General features: G+C 39.0%; 1 protein-coding gene across 2 annotated transcripts in view; it reads right to left on the bottom strand.

The window, feature by feature from the left end:
* Positions 1 to 23,598, bottom strand: part of INVS (inversin) — a 170,841-nt gene that overhangs the window by 134,347 nt on the left and 12,896 nt on the right. For both annotated transcript variants that reach the window (XM_067569819.1, XM_067569818.1), the window contains exon 3: positions 15,175 to 15,341. In XM_067569819.1, coding sequence (XP_067425920.1) covers positions 15,175 to 15,341 — 167 coding nt within the window. The remainder of the gene's footprint in view (positions 1 to 15,174; positions 15,342 to 23,598) is intronic.

The following is a 23,598-nucleotide window of genomic DNA, read 5'->3' as shown; positions in this document are numbered from 1 at the left end:
AAGCTGGCTGTTTCTGAACGATGAGTCCACATAAAATGAGTAAATTTAACTTCTACTGCCTGGAAAATGTATTAAAAGTGAACCATTGCTGGTCTTGCAATGCACTGCTGAAATCAATGTTCTTTCTACCATAGGACTATTGTGGAATTTGTAGAAAGCGTTTTGATATGCATAGGAAGCTGGGTTTCCATTGGCTTGTATGTTTCTGTTATGCAGCACTGTAACCATTTTGCTGTAGCTGGCTTGGAGTCCTTTCTCCTCCCTCTAGGGTCTTCCACCTGGGATGGAATGTGACAAATCAGGACATAGACTTTCTTGAACTGCTGAATATATGAAATAGTGTTTTGACTGATTTCCTAATATCTAGACTATGACTTTCCATCTATTTTCATGATATAGATTCAGACATAAGGGTAAAAGCTCAGAGGACTTTTTTTTTTTTTTAAACTAAACACACACAACCGTTCAAATGATAGGGCCCCTACTTCCAATCTTCTGTGAGCTGCATGAGGGGTTATAGCTCCAGGAAAGATACGTTGGAAAGAAAACAGAAATTTCTCTGAGAAGCTCAAATGGTCTTCCTGTAAAAGCTTGTAATATTGAATTACTTCCTTCATGATGTCATAGAGCAGAATAATAACCCTGTTTTGGCTTTAGGACTGCCTTCATAACTACTCAGTAAGTGAGCCTTAGCAGGATTGACGGACATTCTCAGGAGAAAAAGTATTTCAGCCTTTGACTTTTCATCTATGTGATTTTCTTCCTGTTCTAGTCTGACATAAACCAACTTTTTTCTTCACCTGCATGTTTACAGGTTTACTTGTGTGTTCATACCTTTTGCTGATGTAGCAATTTTAGATACAGATTTAGTATATGTTGTCTGGTTTATTTCCATGGGAAGCCCATAAACATTTATTTTCAAGGCCCTGTGTGGGACTCCAAAGTACAAAACCAGGAAAGTTTTTATTTGACTAAATCTGGCTCTTAAATTTTTCTTAAAATGCCCCCTAATTTTTCACACCATCTATCATATTATTTTCTTTGTTTAGAAAACGTTAAAATGAAAAAAAACCTTAGAACATGAAAAGTAACCTTAATTTTAAATAGAAACCTGGATGTAATGTTATTTGTGAAGAATTGTATGTTAATTAAAAACCATCATAACCTGTGGTGTATAGCTAACAAAATACATTTTCCAGGTAAGGTTGGTATTACATTTCTGAAACCAAAGTTAATATCCTCCTGAGAGTTATAAATCCCAACGTATTATTTTAAGTGCATCATATTAGCATCCAAACTATTGAATTTTTTCCCACCTACCCTTGCTAGCAAAGAGGGCTATGCTTGGGAATTCATAGAGATAGTTACTTCCCTGGAACAAACAGACTGCTGATAACTAGGCATCCTTTGTGAGAAAATCTGGAAGAAGTATGGCTGATTGCTTTCTTGGTTTAAAATGGAATTATTTAATGAGAAGTAAAAACCATAAAGACACGTTCCTGCATAACCAGATTAACCTTTTATTCACAAATACCCCTTCTTAGCTGTTTAAGCAAGCAGCAATTTGTAACTAGAAGTGAGTTTCTGCCAGAATATCCACAACTGACAAGGAAAGCAGATAGTTAAAACTTCAGACCTGAGACTCTGGCAGTTGTGATTCTGTCAGATCTAAGGAGCTAAACAGTGTTGGGCCAGGTCAGTTACTAGATGGGAAACATCAGAAAGCCCAGGTGACTAAAGAAAAAGCTGCAGTGGACTTCAAATACCTGCCTCAGTCAGTACTGAAACAAAGACCCATCTTGGTGTTAGGGGGCGCTGTGCTGCTTTCAGACAAGATACAAAACAGCCATTACAGATTACAATGTCCACAGTTCAGAAAGCTAGCGAATTACATATGGATAGCTATGCACATGAAAAGGACACTGAGCTTAATAAGAACTCAATAAAAGAAACTAAAAACCAAGTTTAAATTAAAATGATGTTCTTGGAACTTTTTTATTTCTGATCATTTGTAAATGCACTATCCTATAATAGATGCTGGAATGTATTCCTTAAACAGTTACTTTTAAGAATATTTTTCTCCATTCTTTTTCCTGTTTGACTTTACTGGAAAAGCCTTGTTATGACACTTTTCACACAGATGTATACATGTTTTTGATTTCCCAAATTTTTTATGTCAGGATTTAATTAAATGATATTTAAAATTCGTAAATAAAGTGTTTTAATAAACAAAAATAAGGTCACTTGTGGTCAATCAGAGTTCCTATGATGCTTTTTACACTAACTTGCTCAGAGTCCAGATTTCAGCAGTTAGATTCTTCCTACTTACATTTTCAAAGGGAGTTAGGCACCTAACACACATAAGTGCTGTCGAAAAGCCCATCAGTCATCTATTTGCATCTTTAGGTGACTAAATACCTTTGTAAATACCTTTGTAAATACCTTTGTAAATCCAACCCCAAATATTTTTCAGGTAATGAACATTTTAAAACACCAATTTTTCATATGTGCTTTAGAACTTTTCTATTTCCTTTTAAATTAATTTTAAGGAGACATTTGTCAAGGATGTGCCAATTAAGGACCCCATACTCCAATGGAGAAGCAGATTGTACTTGTTAGCTCTGCAAGTCTATAACCTCTTGTTTAAGGAATTATGTTAATGGTAAATTATCTGTGATTTAAATATAAACACACACACGCACATACAATGTCATTTCACTTTGCTCACATAATATTATGAACCCCATTAAGTTACACTGATGGTTTTATTCCATCATAACTTCATTGCTATGGATTTTATTTGACAATGTAAATACTAGCCTGATTCAAAACCCACTGAAGTCAACTGAAATATTCTCATTGACTGCAACGGGCTTTGGATAAGGTTCTAACATGACCACAATAACCAACAAACATGAAAAGTAACTTACTTTTTTATAATTTTTTTCATAACAGTATTTATTGAAGATGCTCAGTAGCCATTTTTCAATCAAGTTCTGTTATTTTGAAAGATCCTTTTTGAATGACAGAAAGGCCTGCTGCATTTTAGGGCTAATGGCATCCAAACATTTTCCATCATTACATTACAGGCTTAGCAATAAAGTATCTGTAACCAAGTAAATGTTTCCATTCTCCATTCAAACTTTGGAACTGAAACACAGATTTCCATATTTAAATCATTATTTGCATGCACACACACAAAAAACTGTGTCCTTGTTTATCTTGAATACTAAATTTCAGCTCATTGCCTTTAGAAATATTTAACCACCAAAAAGGATTATAGGGGAAAGATAGTTCTCCCTGACAGTTAAACTGCTGGCTTATTAAATGTTATTGGAACACCTGTGAAATGTAAAAATTCTTAAAGAATAGGGAAATTTGGGTGAATCAGATTTGTTTCCCATTCTACCCATTTACCTACAGTCAGATTGAAACCATGTCCATTACGCACGTTTCCCAAACAAAAGTAAAACCCCAATCAATCAGCATTTCTAATGACATTTCAGGAAAATGCTATGATGAAAAACATTTTAGGAAGTAGCAGTTTTCCAGAAATGACATTTCAATATAGTACAGCTGTTTGTGTTGCCAAGTGAAAAGGGCCAACGCTAGCTTTATGTGGACCATTGGCAGACAATGATGTACTATCTTCTCACTATTTTTCACCTATCACTCCAGACAAGTTTTGGGGTTGCAGGAGTGAGAAGAAGGTAGAGCTTGAGGAAGCAGCAGGTCTTTGAGAGTACACAGAGGAACTACAGGATTGTACAGGACCCATAACAAGTACTCTCTCCCCTACTGTCCTTCCTCTCATTCTTTGATCCTGTTCCAGACCACTGTCATTCCTGTTCCCACTTTTCTGTGTAGTATCCTACTCTCCCTAGAAAAAGGAGCATTTGTAATACAGAAGAATACTGAGAGTCAGGAAATCTGCCTGGGTTCTATCCTCAACTCTGCTCTTGGTTCAGTGTGCGTCCTTGGACAGATCACAATCTCATGTGCCCCCCGTTTCTACATCTGCTCTATGGAGATAATAATACTGCACTGTAACTAACCCTGGTTTTGTAAAGCAGTTTGGAATCTTCAGATGAAAAGTGCAAAATTATTATTATAACCATAATGATCATTTTAGGACAAATGCCTTTGTACTAGATCCCTGGGCATTGTCACTACACCCATTCCACCATGCACAATGCAAGCAATGCATAATTGTATTGAGACTTGGGAAGACAACACAGGTCTAATTCTGCTGCTGCTGTTGTCAATGCTAAAGCTTCAAACTGATTTCAAAAGAAGCAAGAATTAAGCCAGTTCTAACCAAGCACCTTTGGAAAGCCTGTTAGATATGCTTCCTTCAACAATGAGAGGGGCATAAACTTCCTACCTATTCCTCAAAATATTTCATTCTGATTCATGAGTCTACCCAGTCCAACCCTAGTTGAGCTTAAGTCAATTGTTTGCCAAACAGACAGACAGGAAAGACAGTCAACAAAGGAGCAACAGCAAAGGATGAGAGATTAGTACCTTAACAATGCCGATGATCTCTCTAATGTATAATAATATCTAGCAGCCCAATATGGACATTTTCCAACCAGTGGAACAAGGCAAAAATCCACCTGCAGTATCCCAGAAATAAGGCTTATGATTGTTGATGCACCTATCTCCACCACCTTCCATGACTAAACCCTCCCACTGAAGACTGGTTCCAACCATACTTGCCATGGATCTCAATTTAGGTACTAGCACCAGCTAATCAACTGTATCAAAGGCTACTGACAAATCTAAGGTGTATTGTGGCCAGATCTAGTGATCAGATCCAGTGTTCGCTCTGAATCAAGACTGTAAAATAACAGAAAATCCAATCTAATCCAGATGAGATTGGAGGTATTTAGCCTCCACTTTTAAAATTACCTTTCCCTGAAAGGGAAGTTTACAGAATGTATGATGATTTTTTCCCCTTCTTTGAAGATTTTTTCTTTTTAATTCCTTCACAGCTAATACCAGGTCCTCAAATCCTGAGATGACAGTTTCAAGGTCTAGCAATCTGATCTCCAACCGTTGTGCACATAAGACTTCTTTTGTTCCACTGTGGTCTGATACATGCATGGCATTTACTCTCCGATGCCCAAAATAATTTATGTGAGTCTCAGCTTCTTCTGATTCCATCTCAGATATTCCCAGGATCAGGACTGAGACATGGAAGAAGCAGTTGCCGCAGAACTCTCACCTTTAGGCCTAAACTGTTGTGGCTTGTAAAAACAGTTTCTCTGAAAAATGCATTTCCCCTTTGACATTGTACTGATCCAGCTTTTCCCCCCAAACAGACAGGTTACCAGGTGGATGGCTGCTAGTGGGAAAATGAACACTGAAAACAACACTTAGGAGGACTGTGAAAGATATCCTAAGTTACTTTTATCTGACTTCAAACATGGCATGCCTAACACACCTTTTTTTTTTTTTTAAATCGTATCTCTGGAGAGAGTCCATAGCTGCCAAGATACCTTCTTCCAAAACAGAGTTTTACTTTCAATTAGAAGAATTTAATTCTCCTCAAGAGATTTGAAAACATAACCATCCTGCCCAATCAAGCCTGAGCTTCAGAAGAGACAAATAGGAAAGGTATGTTAAAAAAATCCAAAAATATTTTCTTTAATTTTTTTTAAAGGCCTTAAAATTCCTTTATACTTTCAACCGGTGCTGCAGTATAATTCTGAAATATCCCAACAATGAAATTATAACATTCACAGGCCAGTTTCTACCTGGTGGACTGCAAAAAGCTTATATATATATATATATATATATATATATATATATATATATAATAGTTAACATAATACCAAGATTGCCTTTGACTGTTATGTAACAAGTTATTTGTGCAGCAAAAGCTATCTATGTACTCAAGTGTCTCAAATAAGGCACCCAAAATTTGGGGCACTAAAATTCACCAGTCACTTTTGAAAATCTAGTCCCTTATTTTTAGGAAAATGTTTTCATTTTCTACAGTGATGGATCAATATTCTAAGTTCTTAAGAAAAATGTTGGGGGAATAAAACTACCAAGGTAAATGATAGAGAGGTTTTTTATTAGACAGTCTCCATGTAAATAAAATTAATTATTGTCAGGTCATAGGTTGATGGAAAATTTTCCAGAGTCCATTGCATATCAAATAAATATAAAGAAAGTCTATTTGGCGGTAAATAAGACACAAAGTATTGGGGGTAATTCCCCACCACAGGTACAGTGTAGGGGTAACATAAGGGGTCTTGCTCTCCACCATCCCAATTCACACATCCAAGTCCTGGGTTAGGCTGTGTGTGAGAGAATAACCAGAGCACTCAGCACTGTGAAGATTCTGAGAGGCACTGCAGCCCACAGTCAGCCCAAGACAGACTGGAGTAAATCAAAACTCCCGAGGCCACTCTAATTTATGCCCATGACTGTTTCAATCCCCACAGCCCAAAGTTCAGGCATCACAAAGGTGGCATAAAGTTATCTTTGCCCATCTTCTCTTGATCTGAGACTTTTGAGCTGTATCTCTCAGGAATTTAAACACAGAATCTGGTCCCTACAGTAGGCCACATCCCACCCATTGCCCAGGTGCCCAGCACAACTGATGTAAACCAAAGAGGCTCAGATAACGTTCTCCTTCACTTGTCAGGGATTTAAATGGAAATTCTTTACCTGAACTTTTTTGGATCATAAGCGCCCTAGCAGGGTGTTAGACAGAAGCCAGTCTACCAAACAAGAAAACAAAATGGAAATTTGACAAGAGGTGTGTGATGGAGAGTACTGTGCTCAGATGCCCCCTACTAGAGGCCTCGTGGTCCTACCACACCCCGCCCCAGGAAAGAGCGGTAGAGGTGAATCTTCCAGACTGTCTAGAGTGGCAGTGGGGAAGCAGCCAATCAGAGAGAGGCTTCAGGGAGCAGCCAATCAGAGTCCAGCAGGCTTATATAAAAGTAACTGCTGGAGCGAGCAGGATCAGTTGCTCCCAGGGACCAGGGGAGCAAGGAAGGTGCTCTTGGCTGACTGCAGGGACTCAGGAAAGATTTCAGCCCTTGGGTAAGGGTGAAGGAAAAGATACTAAGATACTGGGGCTGTGGGGATGTAGCCCAGGGAACAGTAGCAGCAGCAACAGAGTAAAAAGGAATGCAGCAGGTGGCTGCTATTTTTAGGATCCCTGGGTTGTGACCTGAAGTACTGGAGGGGCCATGAGGGAAGAGGCTTAGGCCCTGAAGAAGGGATTTACATAGACCCAGGGAAGTAGCTGAAGACCTAGAAAGAGGGGTCAGTATTTGGTGGACTTTTTGATACAACCCCCACAAGGCGACTGAACTGTAAAGAGTGACTCAGCTGGGGCAAAAGGTGAAGAATCTCCAGGAAAGAAGCCCTGAGTGCACTGCTCCATCCCAGGGCAGGGACAATTTAAGAAAGGCCCAGGAATAGACCAACCGATGGTACTGTGACAGGCACTGCTGGACTTGTAGTGTGGAAAAGATTTGTTTTGTTCACATACAAACTGTGTGTGACTTGGCTGGAGGGCTGAGTTGCTAAAGATCCACCTGACAAAGGTGGTAGCCGGCGGGAGGTACTGCGAGCAACGCAAAGTTTTAAAAGATCAGGTGCATGCATATATTTGATAGAGGGTGCTCACAAGAGGTGAGTAGGTCCTGCTACAAGGTTAGACAGCAGGGATAAGTAAAGTTAAGAATCTATTCATTCTATAGTAAATAAGACATAAGCCTCTAAATTTAACTTTTTACAATACATTGGCATAGCAAAAACAGGGGGAAGAATAAGGTTTGTCAAAGCAGAAGACCTTTTTTTTCCCCAGGTACACTCCTCCTTACAGAGAACCCAAGCCTTGGGAATAACACTCATAGATGAACTGATTCTAACCAATCCAACAATTAGGAATGAAGAAAATGTCAGCCAACTGTCTCTACTTCTTCAGGACTAACAACCAATTTTAGTTTTGCCTGTTTTCTAATTTGTCCATCTTCATGAATAGATTTCTCATTTTCATAAAATCACAGCAGCTACAGTATCTTCCAATTCTTATGCATATGTTTACAAATTTGCTACCCTATTTTCAAATTATAGCACAGAGCCAACAACAGTCTCTTACCTCTTCAGTTTTAGTGAGAGAATCCTGTATTGTATCCAGTTGTTGATGCATTAAATCTATGCCATGGATCATTGCCGTTTTCAGCTCCTGCAAACAAGCTCTGGGGATGTAGAGCTGCTGGAGCCAAGGCAGAAACTGCAGCAGTGCTGACATCCTTAGCACTGGGCGGCCAGGCTCTGAAAAAGTTCTCTTTTCCAAAAGATAGCATTCTCCCCCAGGCATCTTTTGGGCATTTATAAAATTCCAGGCAATGTTCTAAATCTCACTTCTCCCTCACCCCCAGATCATCAGGCTTTAATGTGATGCCCATATCTAATGAATGTACAGCCTCTCAATGAAATATTTTAATGCTTCTTAGGTTAAGAGATAAAATAGATCAAGGATAACAACAGCAAAACAGCACTAATGAAGAAGGAAAGAAGAAAAATTTGAAACTGGTCAACTGCAGCAAAATGAACAAACTTCATTTTGATAAAGCTATCTTGGTTCCTAATCCCCACTATAAAATGTTATCTTTGACCAGATTTTCCTGAAATTGTGTTTTCTTCTAGTTTTTGTTCCCTATTATTGTGTGTAAGACCATAACAAAAACTAGAGGAGCATGTGCATGTACAAGAGGGGTTATTGAGAGAGGAAGGGGAAGCTGTTTCTGCATGACAGCTAAGAGCCCCTTGTTATGCCCAAACCTTTGGCAAGTGCTGGAGATAAAGGTCAGGTCCACACTGTACTCCTGGTCTTGGCTCCAATGGAAAGCCCTGGGCCAGACTATACCTGCTGCTGCTCCTCTACAGTCTGGACCTTGACTATACCTTGACTAAGAAATTTGGACCTTGTCAAAAAATAATTGATTACCCTGATGTAAGGGCTCAGGGAGTGAAGGGCTCCCGTTGCTCCATGGTTTTGTGCCGGGGTCCTGGGGAAAGCAGACATCCTCCTGGTTCAAACTCATTAACAGCAGTGCTGCTGTTAATGTGTATCACTGTAAAAACCCACTTGCAGGACTTGGGGAATGGTGCACATAAGCATTCCCTTCAGGGCAGCAGATGACCTCTTATTCAAAGTCAAAATATTTTGTGCCCTTCCCCCAAAAACACTTACATTTACTATAAAAGCAAGAGTAAATCTTTATTGTTGCTAACAATGATAAACCTATACAACTTATCAGTGTATTTTGAGAGATTATCAAAGAATAATTGACCTTAAAGGGTAAGGATATGAGGTAGGAAGGGGAGAGAAGAAGCAAGATTTTCTTTGCTTTAGATTGTAATAAAATGTTCAATGCCTTGTGACATCCCTGCATCCCCCGGGGTCACACTCAGCCCACGAGTTGAAAAACACCATGCTTTAGCAACTGATAAAAAAAAAAACCCAGTGAGATTGACTACACAGATGTGCTGTTTGTAGGAATAAAATTGTAACCCTGTAGATTAATTCATAGCTTTGTTCGTAGATTAATTCATAGCTTTGTTCATTCATACCCTTATTTGTGTCAACCTCTATATGGTATTATTACTAAAGTTGTTTCCAACCCTTCATACCCAGAATGTATAATCACCATCTCACAATTCTGTCTGTAATATTTGAACTCCTCTCAGCCATACTCCATACTGTAAATGTAAAACCCCATTTTGACCAAATTTATTCCATCTTGTACAAAACTTTCTCTAAACCTTTAGATGAATAGGTAACTTTATTTGAACAAGGTATGAATGGAGGGTGTATGTACGTGTGAACCAGACCCAAACTGCCAGCTTGTCCTGATGAAGTGTGGAGTTCACCCTAATGGCTGAAGAGTGCCAACACATCCCTAAAAAGCAAAAGAAGAATCCACCCCAGAAAACAAAAGAAAAACTTAATCAAGACACCAAGAACAAGCTGAAAGTCACTTCTACTATTGTCTGGCAATCAACGGTCACAGAGAAGTGACGTGACACAGCCGAAGTCAAAAACCTATAAAAAAACTGGGTGAGACTACAAGGCTTTGGGAGAGAGTAACGTTCTGCACATCATCAAAGAAGAGCATTGGTGCGCGCCCAACAAAGACCCCGCTCTCCTCGTGCCCAGCTTCCCTGTCCAGGTAGCTGCCACGAGCCACGAACTCCAGCAACAGACCCAAGCTATGACCTCAAGCCACGATCAGGACTGGTAGCTATATAACTACAGAACGTTTCCTGGTGTGTTTGGGCGCGCGCGTGTGGGTGTGCATAGGCTTAAGATAGTTTCTGACAATAAATGCGGCATGCTGCCTTTTCCCCTTGAAACAGTCCTGAGTGCTTCATTTTGCACAACACTGTTGAATGCAGAAAGTAAACAAACTGAAAACAACTCAATTATTTTTTATTATTTGTATTACAGTAGTGCCCAGAAGCCTCAATCAAGTTTGGGATCCCCATTGCATGTTGGATATTAACACATAGTCCCTGCCCCCAAAAGATTACAAATAATGTTTTCTCCACTTTCCTTCAGTTTTAGTCATTTTAACTGTTCCTAGTAACACTAGTGGGGAGAAATTAATAAAAAATTAGAATTTCAAAATGATCTCTCTTTAAAATGACTAGACACTTTCATGTAGCAATAAACATATCTTTGGAAATGACTGGGTAGACTTAAAGCAATTTTATTACACAAGTAGTAAACACAGTAGAAGCATGCCTTCCTGTATTTTAATGCACTCATAGATGACAAGCCTTTTCAAACTCTTTAGCTTTGTTTTATACTTATTGTTTTATACTACTGTGTCCTATCAATCTGACATTTCCCACTGAATTAGCTAAATGCAGTATTATGTTGTTTTACATGCTTTTAATACAAATAATGTAGAAAACTGAAAGCTATCAAAATAAAGTGTCAGGCATGGGGGAAACTCTGACTATTAAAGAGCATTTTAATTCTTATAAAAATGTTTTAAGTGAGTTTATCCTCAATTTAACTAGATTTACATGCTAACAACCTTCATTTTATGACATACTTAATTTTGAAATATGATCGTTTAATCAAGGCCTTTGAAAACTGAGCACAAAGCAGGTAGTAAGGTTTTCAGATTTCCTAACCAAGAAATGCATTACTATCAATTTGACATGTATTGTACATGTATTCATCTACAAAATTACATTTGCATATACCTTATAAAAGACGTGTAGATACATTACGTGAGCATTTTAAATAAAGTGAATCTCTTTTTTAGTCTGCTTATATGAAATATATTAGGAAGACACACAGATTCTTTACCTCTAAAAATGATTTGAGAGTTACTTGATGTCAAACTTTTATGATCTTGTTTTTATTAAATATTTTATATGGAAAAATCTCACTTTCAATATTAAAAACAAATCAAGTGTTAGTTTTGCTGTAAAAGTGCAAAGACTGCTGCTGTATAAAGTCTAGCTCTTAAAGCCAAGGACCAATATGCTCACCATTAGAATTTTAAGGTGAATTCTAACTGAGTGACAAAAATTAGTAAAACTGTCTCCTATCTTTCTCTCCCTCTCTGCCCCTACCACCAGAGGCAGAGAGGACCGGAAGTTTAGGGGCATGAGTGCTGTGACATTAGGATCTTAATTCTAAAACAGGTATTTGTGTTTTTGCTATGCTTTAATCGCAGAGTGAGAGATGAGGATTGTTCTCTTTTTCTGGAGTACACTGCAGTAGGAGTGAGATTTTAATTGCAAATTAATTGGCCAAAGACAAGAAATCAGCTGGGAAATCTGGTTCTTCCCACAGTGCCAAGGTATTTTGGCAGATCTGAAATACAGTATAAGGATGACAGATATCAGGAGTAATCTTCACCCTTTCTCAATATGATTATACCTTTTACTCCCATCCAGTTTCCACATATTCCCTGACAGATTTTATTTTCTTTCAAAGGTTCTCCTGCATTCATCTTACTCTTATAAAATCATGCTACTGACTACTACTGACAATTGAATTTGAACTTGTGTATTCCCAGCATATAAAGTAGCAATTGAGCCTCTAATGAATGAGCCTGTAAAATTTTGGGAATATGAGAGACAGATGGAAGTTTTAGTATATAAATTATACAGGAGGCACCCTGAACTTTGTATGTTAGGAGGCTTTAAAGGCTTATTTGTGGTAGGCAAATAACTGTGCACAGTAGGACTATAACCAAGTCACACATAGCATTTTTTAAAACATAAATCGCTGTATTACATGCCCTGAATATGATACATTTGGAGAGTTACAGTCACGTGTCCCTCTGCTGAAAAATAAGAATGATAAGACGTGTCCAGAGGGACTTACAAATTTAGGAACCAATTCAGTCACCCTTTTTCACATTAAATAGCATCTTACTCCACTGAAATTAACAGAACTACTTGTGGAGAAAGATACTACACTTAAGGTCAACAAGGATATCAGAACTGGGTTCTTACTGACAGCAGTGGTAGCAGATGTACTGCAGCAAAGTTTGATAAAGGCTAACTAAAGTTTCTCATTATTCTCTCTCAGCATTTTCCGTATATGCTGTAATTTTGTTATATGCATAAGTGACAGAGAAACATTTTAAGGCTTACATTCAACGAAGGAGGAATGCAAAATATTACATACATGCAATCTTCATCTGATATAATGAAATTTATAATGAACAACAACTGAAGAAACTAATAAGTAGTCTTAGTAAAGATGGCTGAGAACTTTGTGTGAAGTTGAAGATAATTCTATATAAGATTAAATCTCAATTGAAATGAAAAATGTTCTTGTTTATAGAATTCTTAAAATATAAATGATCTGAAATACTTAATAAAACTAGGTTTTTAATGTATGAAAAGTTTGCTTGTAGCAAAACTAGTCATTTGTCTGCCAATTACACATTCAAAATAAAAAAGAATGGATTACACTGGTGATTCAATGTAGTATCTTAAAGCAATATACAAATCTATGCAAAGAACAGTCTCTCAAGTCATATATAACTGTATGTGTACAGAATGTGTGCCTTGGGAGCAGTGGGTCAACTAGTTTCCTAGAAAAGAGTAGTACTATATTTGAAACCAGTTGTGGGTAGAACTCTGGTCACACTGAAGAGGTGGTCACTTATTAAAGGTAATCTAACATAGTAAAACATTTCAGGATATCTTTATATGGTTGCTTACGGCATAAGACATGTAAGATTATCTTTCAGGACAACATTTATCAAGTAAAAACTTTCACTGTATGTTGTGTGTAGCTGAAGGAACTTCAGTGTGCATTAACATTACTTTTAGAAGAAACAAATAGAACTACAGAAAACCATCTTACACAGTATGTGCTTTTCAGCATTTCCCAGTGAAACCTGTAAGTAATTTGACTCAGCTAATAAACAGTTATGTCCTAATAGGATCTACTAACGGACACAATATGTCCATTGATTGTCCCATTGACTTCAATGGGAATCTGACTGGGCAATGGGGTCCACTCTAGCAGATCCTAACCAGTTGTGCATGAATAACTTTGTTAAATTGAAACATTTCTCTTTTCAAACCAAGCACAGACTAATTCTCAGTAAGGATTCTGACCATGAAATATTTCACGATTCAAACTTCAGCCCATTTTATGATAGCCACTTCTAAAAAAAAATGTACATATTTATCCACAAAATTAAATATTTTGGAAAATTATGAACAAGTGAAAAGAAAGTACAGTAGTATAAATTAAATGGTTTAACCATTTCAGACACTATCAAGTTAACACGGCTGAGTTAACATGGTTGAACAGACCTTAACTTTTGAATAATTAAACTCTCAATCCTAACTATAATATATTAAAAAATTAAATGAAAAAATCATTAATTCCAATATACAATTGCCATGATCTGTCCTCATTGCAACTCCTTTAAAACAGAGCTGTCCTGTCCTGACTGGCTCTGTAGCTCTTCTCCACCAACTATGCCTCTTCATACCCTTTTGCCATGCAGCCACTTCCCTGTAACAACCTACAATTCCTCTCCAAACCTAGTTAGTGCAGAAGCACTTGCTACCTACATGCTGGCTAGCCAGCTGACTCTCACCTTCCTCTCATCCACCTGTTTGGTTCCCCATTACTTTGGATACTCCTTCCAAACCTAAATACTCTTCATTGCTTCCCTCATGACTAAATTATATTTATTGTTGCCACCCTCTGCCGGATATACCATAAATCAGAGGTCCCGAAAAGGTGGAGCGCACCCCCTTGGGGGTATGGAGGAATGTTTGGCAGGGTGAAACAGGGCCCAGGCCAGCCCCCACAGGGGGGAAGGAAGGGGGAGCACCACCCAGCCCCGCTCTGCTCTGAGCTCTGCTCCGGCCCTGTCCCCGAGCCGCAGCTCCAGTCTCCAATCCCAGTCCTGGCCCTCAGCCCGGCCCCTAGCCTGGCCATGAATACTGACTGTGGCCTCAGTCTGCTCCTGGGGCCTCCCAGCCGCTACCACTCCCACTCCCAGGGCCTCCTGGGCACCACAACCCCAGCCCCAGTTGGGGGAAATGAGGGGACGTGGACAGGGGTAAGGATGGGCATGAGATGAAAAAGTCTGGGGACCACTGCCATAAATAAACAAGAAACAAACTGATACAGCTGAAGAAGGTACAACAGATATGTAATGAATTTCCCAATAGAGTACCTACATTTCCCCTCATCTTTTAAGGAATTCTCAGACTTGCCACTGGCACTGATAATTATTTAAGGCACGGTCCTGCATCCATTCAAGTCAATGGCAATACTCCAACATATATCACTGACTAGGATCAAGCCTAGAGTCAGAACTTTGTTGAACCGGCTACTCTGAAATGGACAAGAATTTCTTTCCCTAGAAGGGAAGAGCAAAGGGCCACTAGACTAGTGGTAAAATGGCAAATGAAGTAAACTGTATATTTAAAACACTAAAAATATAGCGAGAGAATAAAGAGATTAACTGTCGCACAAATCAAATGACTAGAAACATTTTCCAAAACACTAATATTTATAGCATGATGGCCTAGAGAACAGGTATCATTTACTTAAGTTTAAGAAACTCTTAAATAACTAATGCCAGTGGCAACATTAGCTGAGCATTAGGTATTAGAGCATTTTTATTTAATTACCTTTTGTGCAGCAAGGTGGAGAGCAGTTCTCTGGCTACGATCAGCTTTATTAATACCTGCTCCTGCCTTTAGCAAGGCCTCAGCACAATCGATCCTGTCAGCCAACACACAGTACATAAGTGGAGTCCTCCCAAACTGGTCGTCTTTATCTTTCAGCTCAGGGTTTCCTATAATTATATAAAAGATGATTACTAAAGTTTGTCTTACTAAAGCTTAATTAAATGTAAAATGATTCTATGGATTTGAGAAAGCATGGAATCTCTATGGACAAAACAAACTTATTACTAAAGTTATTGCTTCAACTGTAAATGTTTTAATAGCTAAAAGAAGAGACATGAAACTTGAATGAGGTATTCAAAATTCTGAAGGATACAGTACAAGCAGATCAATCGCTACTTATTACCCTGTCCCATAATAATGAACAAAAGGAGTAAGTTAATGAAACTTGATCTTAATGTCAATATTATCATCTATTTCACTGCTCCTCATTTTAGCATAAACAATCAGCTAACATGCTTATCTATCTCTTTTGGATGCAAATACTGGCACAGGATCAGTGAGTCAACTGGTTGTGGCCAAGACTTGCTGGGATGGAAAACTTGAAGTTTAAGCCTGTCTAAAAAATTCAGATCACTTCCTTTCCCACCCACAATTGGGAGGGAATGAAGATGCATCCCCTACACAGTGTGAAAAGCCTTAACTGCTTCCTGAGTGTCAAAAACAGAAACCAACCCCCACTTTCCTGGGTATCAAATGCCCCAAGTATCCTTTACTAAGCTGTCTAAATTGAGCTCCCACCTGACACCTTCTACAATGCAGTTATGTATCATCAGTATAAAAATCTGCAACACATTAGAAACAGAACATTTGGGAGCAGGATAAAATAAATCATATTTAAAATAAAAATAAACTCCTAAGGAATACTATACTGATTACATCATTCGTTTCATAACTCCCCCTGAGCCCAGAGCAACAACTCATTGAAAGTTAATATGGCCATGCAGGGGATTCCTTCCTCCCCCTAATCATTTGTGCAGCTGCCTGGAAGAAAAACATAACTAGCCCATAACACATATTCAGTCATTCTTCTTTCAGTTTGCCGCATCCCTGGACTGTCAATCCCAAACATTCAAAAAACATGAATTGTCCCCCCTTCCTCCCCCAACAGAATTAGCTTTAAAACCATGATATATTTCTATAAAATAATAAATTTTCAGTTTTTTATTTGTCCTCTAGTTTTGAGACTTTAAGATTCACATTTTCAAGTTTTCTCTGCAATCATGAGGGCTAGAAATTTTTTTTTTTTAAATGAAAGCTAAGATTCTAATGCACCTTAAAGACTAACAAATTTCTGCGGGTATAAGCTTTCATGGGCTGCAACCCACTTCGTCAGATGCATGAAGTAGAAATCACAGATAGGAGGCATATATATATACATCCAAGAGTAAGAAACATAACAATGGGGAGGGCAAGTGCTAACAAAGTCAATTCAGTTAGGGTAGATGAGGCCTATTCACAACCATTGAATACAAGGTGAGAATGTGTGAACAGTGACAATTACTTCTTGTAATGAGATAACCATTTCAAGTCCCTATTCAGACCCAGTCTGATTGTGTCAAGTTTGCATACGAGTCCCAGCTCTGCAGTTTCTCACTGAAGTCCGTTTTTGAATTTTTTTTTGTTGAAGTATGGCAACTTTCAAGTTAGCTACAGAGTGATCTGGGAGATAAAGGGGCTCTCCTACTGGCTTATGGATGTTACCATTTTTATGTCTGATTTGTGTCCAGATTCTAATGTAATCACATGAAACCAGGAGCTGGGGCTTTAAGAAAAGAATTAAATTGCAACAACTGGCCACAATGCTTCTAGTCTTCATATTTTACAATCTGTCTTGTCAATGCTATTAGACTGACTTGACTATTGGGTACACTGGCAAGGTCCAACAAGGCGGTCCTGACATGCTTCTGGACATAAGTACATAGAGTCTTGATGGCATTTTGAAACGCTCTATGGGAAAGAGCAGGTATATTGCAGAGTGCCTGTAAACCCATCCACATACTTTCCACCCCACAGATTTTTGTACAAGTCGTGGACCAACCTCTCCAGGTCTCTTCTTAACTACATAAAGGACATGGGTTTTTCCCCCATTATGTCTTCAAGCAAGGAATATCCACATGGCTGCCTTAGGGACAACATTTCCCAGTCAATCTGGCTCTTCCAAATATATGATCAAGAGATGCTGGTTGGAACCACAAATCATGAGCTTGATCCCTCAACCTCTGAAAGGAGGGGAATTTCAGCCCACCCTGCTTATGGAATTCTACCCTTGGATCCTAAAACCATGGTCAGCAACATGGGCTTCTTTCTGAGCCCAATCCAGCTTCCTCAAGACCACTTCCTCCCCTCTCACCGGCCCCACCACCTGTCCACCTAGGTATTTTTTAAGAGGCAAACCTGGAATGGAGTGCTAGGAAAATTCCCCTCACAAATCTTAAACAACCTACACACCTAGTACGTATATAAAAATTAAGCCTCTTTTTGAATCCCCCGCTGCTTTCCCTTCAGGACAACCAAGAACAATGTCTGACTTTGGACATGCATCATTCAGTACCATACCAAAAAATACTACTTCTTGCTCCATTTAGTCCACTGCCTCACCCTTGTGCTCTGTCCATATGCTCTCCAGTGGGATGCTTTATCACCTGCTGAGAACATGTGATTTGATATGAACTAGACAGAGTTATTAACATAGACTCTGAGTAATGGTGAGTAACTAAAGTACTTCATAATTAACTCCTGGGATCTACCTTGTTTGTGATAGAAAAGAGACAACAAAATGCAATTCCATCTGTTGAGGAATTACCTCCTGTAGTTCTCTGTCATCTCTATTCTTGAGCACTGTCAGAGTTTCCAGTAAGTCTGAGAGCCTCTTGATTAGAGCTGGGGAATTAACTGATTTTTCAGTCCACTGGCAGTTTAAAAAAAAGGGGATGAGGAGATTTGGTTCAGTCCAAACTAAAAAGAGGTTACTTACCTGATACAATAATTGGAATTCTTCAGGATGTTGTATCTCTATGGGTGTGCCACATAAGGCTGTGGAGATCTTTGTCAGCAGCAGCCACACATGCACCCTATACAGTCTTGTGCTCCAGTAAGAGGTTATATAGAAAGCGATGGACCCACTGTCACTCCAGTTCCTTCTCAACCAGGAAGCCCAGAGACAAGGACTCCAAAGGAGAGGTGATGGGAGGCAGGGAGCGGAGCATCCATGCAGACAAAACAGCTACTCCAGCTACTCTGCAAGGTAAGTAACTTCTCCTTCGAGTTATTGTCCCTATGGGTGCTTCATACAAGATTCCCAAACATTACCTCAATTACAGAGGAGGATTCTGTACAGAAGGTAGATTCAGTACAGAGCATAGAACAGCTTCACCACATCAGCCCTAGTCCATGCATGGTGAACTGCTGGGAAAACATGTGCACAGAGGTGGAAATGAAGTCCTGGAAATGGATGCCCCAACCCAGCATGAAAGCACCTGTGGTGGTGATCTTTGTGGTAGATGGATGTGAAAACAGAACTCCCATACAGACTTTTTGAGGATCCCTCCATGAGTTTAGGAAGCAGAGAACCCTCTAATGTATTGCCACCAGTTTGAGCTTGCTGGGAGTGTAGAAGACCTGAGCCAGGCTTAGAGACACTGAAAATGTAGCCTTACAAGTAGTTTTACTGATGTACAGGCTCCCATGTGCCCCAGACATAGGAAATCAGCCTTTGCTGTTGTTTGAGGACTCTGCAGTCCTTTCTATGAGGTCCTGAAAGGCCTTGAAGTCATCTGAGTTGGATGGAGAAGGTGGACATAACTGCCTCATCAACTGAGGAGGAGGATTTATTAGAAGGTGGAGTCTCCTCTATGCCTCACTCCTGTTCTTCTGGAGGTTCAGCCTGAGGAAGAGGGTCCCAAGGCTCAGCGGCTGCCAGTTTTGAGTTTGGCTTACATGACAGTACCCAGAAGAACTGTTAGTTGTAGGGTACCCAATGATTCCAAAAAGCCCACTGTTTTGGAGCATAAGAGAAAAGGATAGGACCCCAGGGATGCTCCTCTCAGGCCTGACAAGTCAGTCGTCTACTAAGGATCACATGCTTGGGATGTACCCTAAGGGAGGGAGGCTGGAACAGGAAGGTGGTGGAATCCTTGACAGACACATCAGAGTCTGAAGAAGTGTCCTCTCCTGTATCTATTGGAGAAGTTACACATGTTGGTACCAAACGCCAAATAGGGAGTGATAACTGCATTGGTATCGGGAGAAGAGTCTTCATGAGATGGTATGGCAGCACTGGAAGACAGGCCAGATCCAGAGGAAAACTCTTTCACTACCCCTCTGCAGAGGGGATTTGGGTTCTGCCAGGACATGAAGATCCTCATAGGAGAGGAATCTAGGTAGTGCCAGTGAGTTTGGGTACTGTTTCTTGGAAGTAACAGTGATGAGCAGTACAGGGGGTGGTACTGACGGGCGATATGTGTGCTCCTTGCCATGACTCGATGAGGACTGTACTGAGGATGATGTCTTTGAGGAGTCCTTGATTTTAGAAGGCTCCAATTCCAGTACCGCTGCAGGTGCTGTCTGAGGTTGCTTGGTCTCAATACTGGAAGTCTTTTTGCATGACACCAGAGTTTTGGTACCAGAGGAAATACCTGTACTGTACTGGAATATAAAGTCTTCTTGTTCCCTGGCTTTAAAGGTGATTTTCCCCTTCTCTTGAGCACTCTCTCTGGAGAATGGGGGTCTCTGGTGTGGGTTTCTCTCCAGCTCTCCTGTCTGGGAGACTCAAATTCAAATCCCTGATCCAATGATTATTCATATATAGCTGATCAGCCTCAATAGGGAAGACTGAGCTACACCCACAGCAGAATATCCCATAGCCCAGTGATTAAGGCAGTCTCCTGCATTAGAAACCAGAGATCTAATCTCTGCTCCATATGAGACAGGAACTGAACAGTGTCTCCCACAGCCCAGGTGAGTGCCTTAACACTTAAGGATAACAGGAGGGCTGAGACCTCGGGAAAACAGTTTGACTAAGTTTTTCATCAGGGAAGGGGCTTGGACAGTGGAAAATCCCCAAACACAGAACAAAGAAACCAAGGTGCTGATGATAGCCTTTAAAACCACAAAGGCTTGGTAGGCAGAGACGCACAGGATATATTAGTCAGGAGAAAGGTGCATGCTTTCACAGTGGGGGAAGTACCACCCCATTTTATAAATGGCACCTAAGTTAAAGAAAAAAATTGGCCGAAACTATTTGGCAAATTTGTGCCATCATCAAAAATAGTTTCAGGTTGCCCCAAACTGCACTTTTTCAGCAAATAAACTGTTCATCCAAAATATTTTGTCCAGCTCTACTCCTGATCAAACTGCTTCGGGAAATGGCCAAGCTAGCCATTTATCAGTTCAAAAAGCTGAAATTGGCAGGGAAGGTCTCTTCAACTAAGCAGCTAAGTTTAATATAAACAACTTAAAGATTTTTTTTGTAATGTTGAGTCTGTCTGTAACCTATCCTAGACATCTAACTATAATCTTGCTGCACCAGCCTAGTATAATGTTGATGACTACCCACGATGCCCACAAACAAGTCACCCTTGGCTTTGTTTCATCCACCTCTGAAATAAGAGGGCTGCTGCACAAAACACTGCTTCCTGATTTTGGCTGGATTGGAATCATTATAATTATTGTCTTTTGTGTGGTATGTCAGCCAATAGCATGAAGTACAAATGCACAAAAATAATTAATTACAATAGAGCCTTGCTAATTTATACTAATGACTGAGAGAACTCTAGCAAATTACAGAATTCTGAAAATTTGACTAAGCAGACAATACAGAAGCAAGAATAATGCGCCATAAAAAGTACTTTAGTCCTTTAATTTTAAAAGTGTAGTTCAGTTTTAAAAATATGAGATTTTGTAATATACCAATAAATATCCTACATGATTTTTTTTTGCAAAAAGAAATTAAGTCAAAATAACAAGACATCACTGTAACACTTTGCTTTAAGGGGTACATTTTTAGCCTCTGGCCTATACTTGTGCACGTGAAATTCTTCATTGTGTGGGTGAGAATTCTGCCCTGAATCTTTATTGTGAAGTGCAGAGAAACTGATCTTTTGTGTACATATTTATTTGTTTAGATATAAATAATTATGAGACACCTATATAGGAGTTCTAGGTGACCTAACACTTAATTTTACAGCATAATACATCTAGCAGCATGAAAAGAGGTTATTAGCAAGGTTTTATTATAAATTATTTTAAAAGTTAGGGTTAGTGCTATACATAGTCAAAGAGTTTTCGGTTGTTTTTTTAAATTAAGCCTTAGTTATACACATAGCTGCTATTTGATAAAGAAAATAAACTAGAATTTAACAGTTACCATCAGCATTAGGTACATACAGTACACAGATTTTAAAAAGTAATGTATTCTAATTGTTTTAGGTGATACATTTACCAATTTTAAGGGAAGCCATCAAATCATATATATGTTCTTTAATGTGCAATAGTAAAGTAAATTAGAATGCCATCTTATTTTCTTTATGGTTTCTAGGCCTACGTGTCTTCATTGCTGCTCAAGGTGATAAGACTGGACTATTCAGTAGCAGTATTAGAAAGCAACAAGTAGATTGTCACTTGTTCACCTAATTATTTTATATGGTCGTTAATATGGAACTTCATTCAGGATGTAATAATTATGCTAATGATAAACAAATGGAAACCAAAACTGATGGTGCAGTTCCTCCTTGACTTTTAAAAGCTTTTCTTAAGTTCTCACTTCACAGTTTTACACAAATTTAATCACAGACTGGATGAAGTTTGTAAAATGATATTCCTCTCTCAAATACAAAAAGTCTGTGAAATGACAACATCCTCTTCACTAATATTTTAGCTAACAAACTACAAATGCTTTTCTAAACAGGCTTTTCTTAAAATTCTTGAAAATACTGGAACTTACACAATCCTTATATTTAAACAAAACCACCACACATGGGTTAGTCTCACATAGACATCTTATAATTAAAAACCTATTCTGAGAAATGGAAAAAAATATCCATTTTGATATTCTGTGATGTACGTTAATTAATACTACAGGCAAAATCCTGGCCCCACTGACTTCAGTGGAACCAGCATAACACCAACAGTTTTTAAACTCTCAGGAGTCAGGAAATTCAAAAAAGTCACAGTTCTCATAATATTAAGAACATAAGAACGGCCATATTGAGTCAGACCAATATTCCATCTAGCCCAGTATCCTGTTTTCCAACAGTGGCCAATGCCAAGTGTTTCAGAGAAAACGAACATAACAGGTAACCATCAAGTGATCCATCCTAGTTGTCCATTCCCAACTTGTGGCAAACAGAGGCTAGGGACACTTCAGAGCACGGTTTTGCATTCCTGCCCATCCTGGCTAATAGCCATTGATGGACCTATCCTCCATGAGTTTATCTGGTTCTTTTTTAAACTCTGTTATAGCTTTGTCCTTCACAACATCTTCTGACAAAGAGTTCCACAGGTTGACTGGGCATTGTATAAAGCAATACTTCCTTTTGTTTGTTTCAAACATGCTGCCTATTGATTTAAATTGGTGACCCCTAGTTCTTGTGTTATGAGAAGTAGTAAATAACACTTCCTTATTTACTTTCTCCACACCAGTCATGATTTTATAAACCTCTATCACATCCCCTCTTAGCTGTCTCTTTTCCAAGGTGAGAAGTCCCAGTCTTATTAATCTCTTCTCATATGGAAGCTTTTCCATACCCCTAATCATTTTCATTGCTCTTTTCTATACCTTTTCCAATTCCAATATATCTTTTTTGAGATGGGGCAACCAGATCTGCACACAGTATTCAAGATGTGGGCGTACCATGGATTTATATAGAGGCAATATGCTATTTTCTGTCTTATTATATATCTATCCCTTTCCTAATGATTCCCAACATTCTGATAGCTTTTTTGACTGCCGCTGCCCATTGAGTGGATGTTTTCAGAGAACTATCCAAGCTCTCTTTCTTGAGTGGTAACAGCTAATTTAGACCCCATCGTTTTATATGTATAGTTGGGATTATGTATTCCAACGTGCATTACTTTGCATTTATCAACATTGAATTTCATCTGCCATTTTGTTGCCCAGTTACCTAGTTTTGTGAGGTCCAATCTTGTAAGTAAACAGCACCAGTGACCCTTCAAAATGACCAAAGTCACATTCAACTGTCATTCTGCACCTGCTGAGTCTATAACTGAAGTGCTCTTTGGTGCTGTCAATGTGGTCAGTGTACAGTTTCATGAGCCATGGGAACAAGGGGTAGGCTGGATCTCCCAGGATCACTTCTAGCATTTCAACATTTTCAATAGTAATCCGCTGGTCGGGAACGAAAGTCC

Source organism: Emydura macquarii, unplaced genomic scaffold (assembly GCF_026122565.2).
Source record: "Emydura macquarii macquarii isolate MOO-44397 ecotype Brisbane River unplaced genomic scaffold, CSIRO-AGI_Emac_v2 contig_2948, whole genome shotgun sequence".
NCBI classification, from domain to species: Eukaryota; Metazoa; Chordata; order Testudines; family Chelidae; genus Emydura; species Emydura macquarii.
This window is presented reverse-complemented; position numbering and strand designations above follow the sequence as displayed.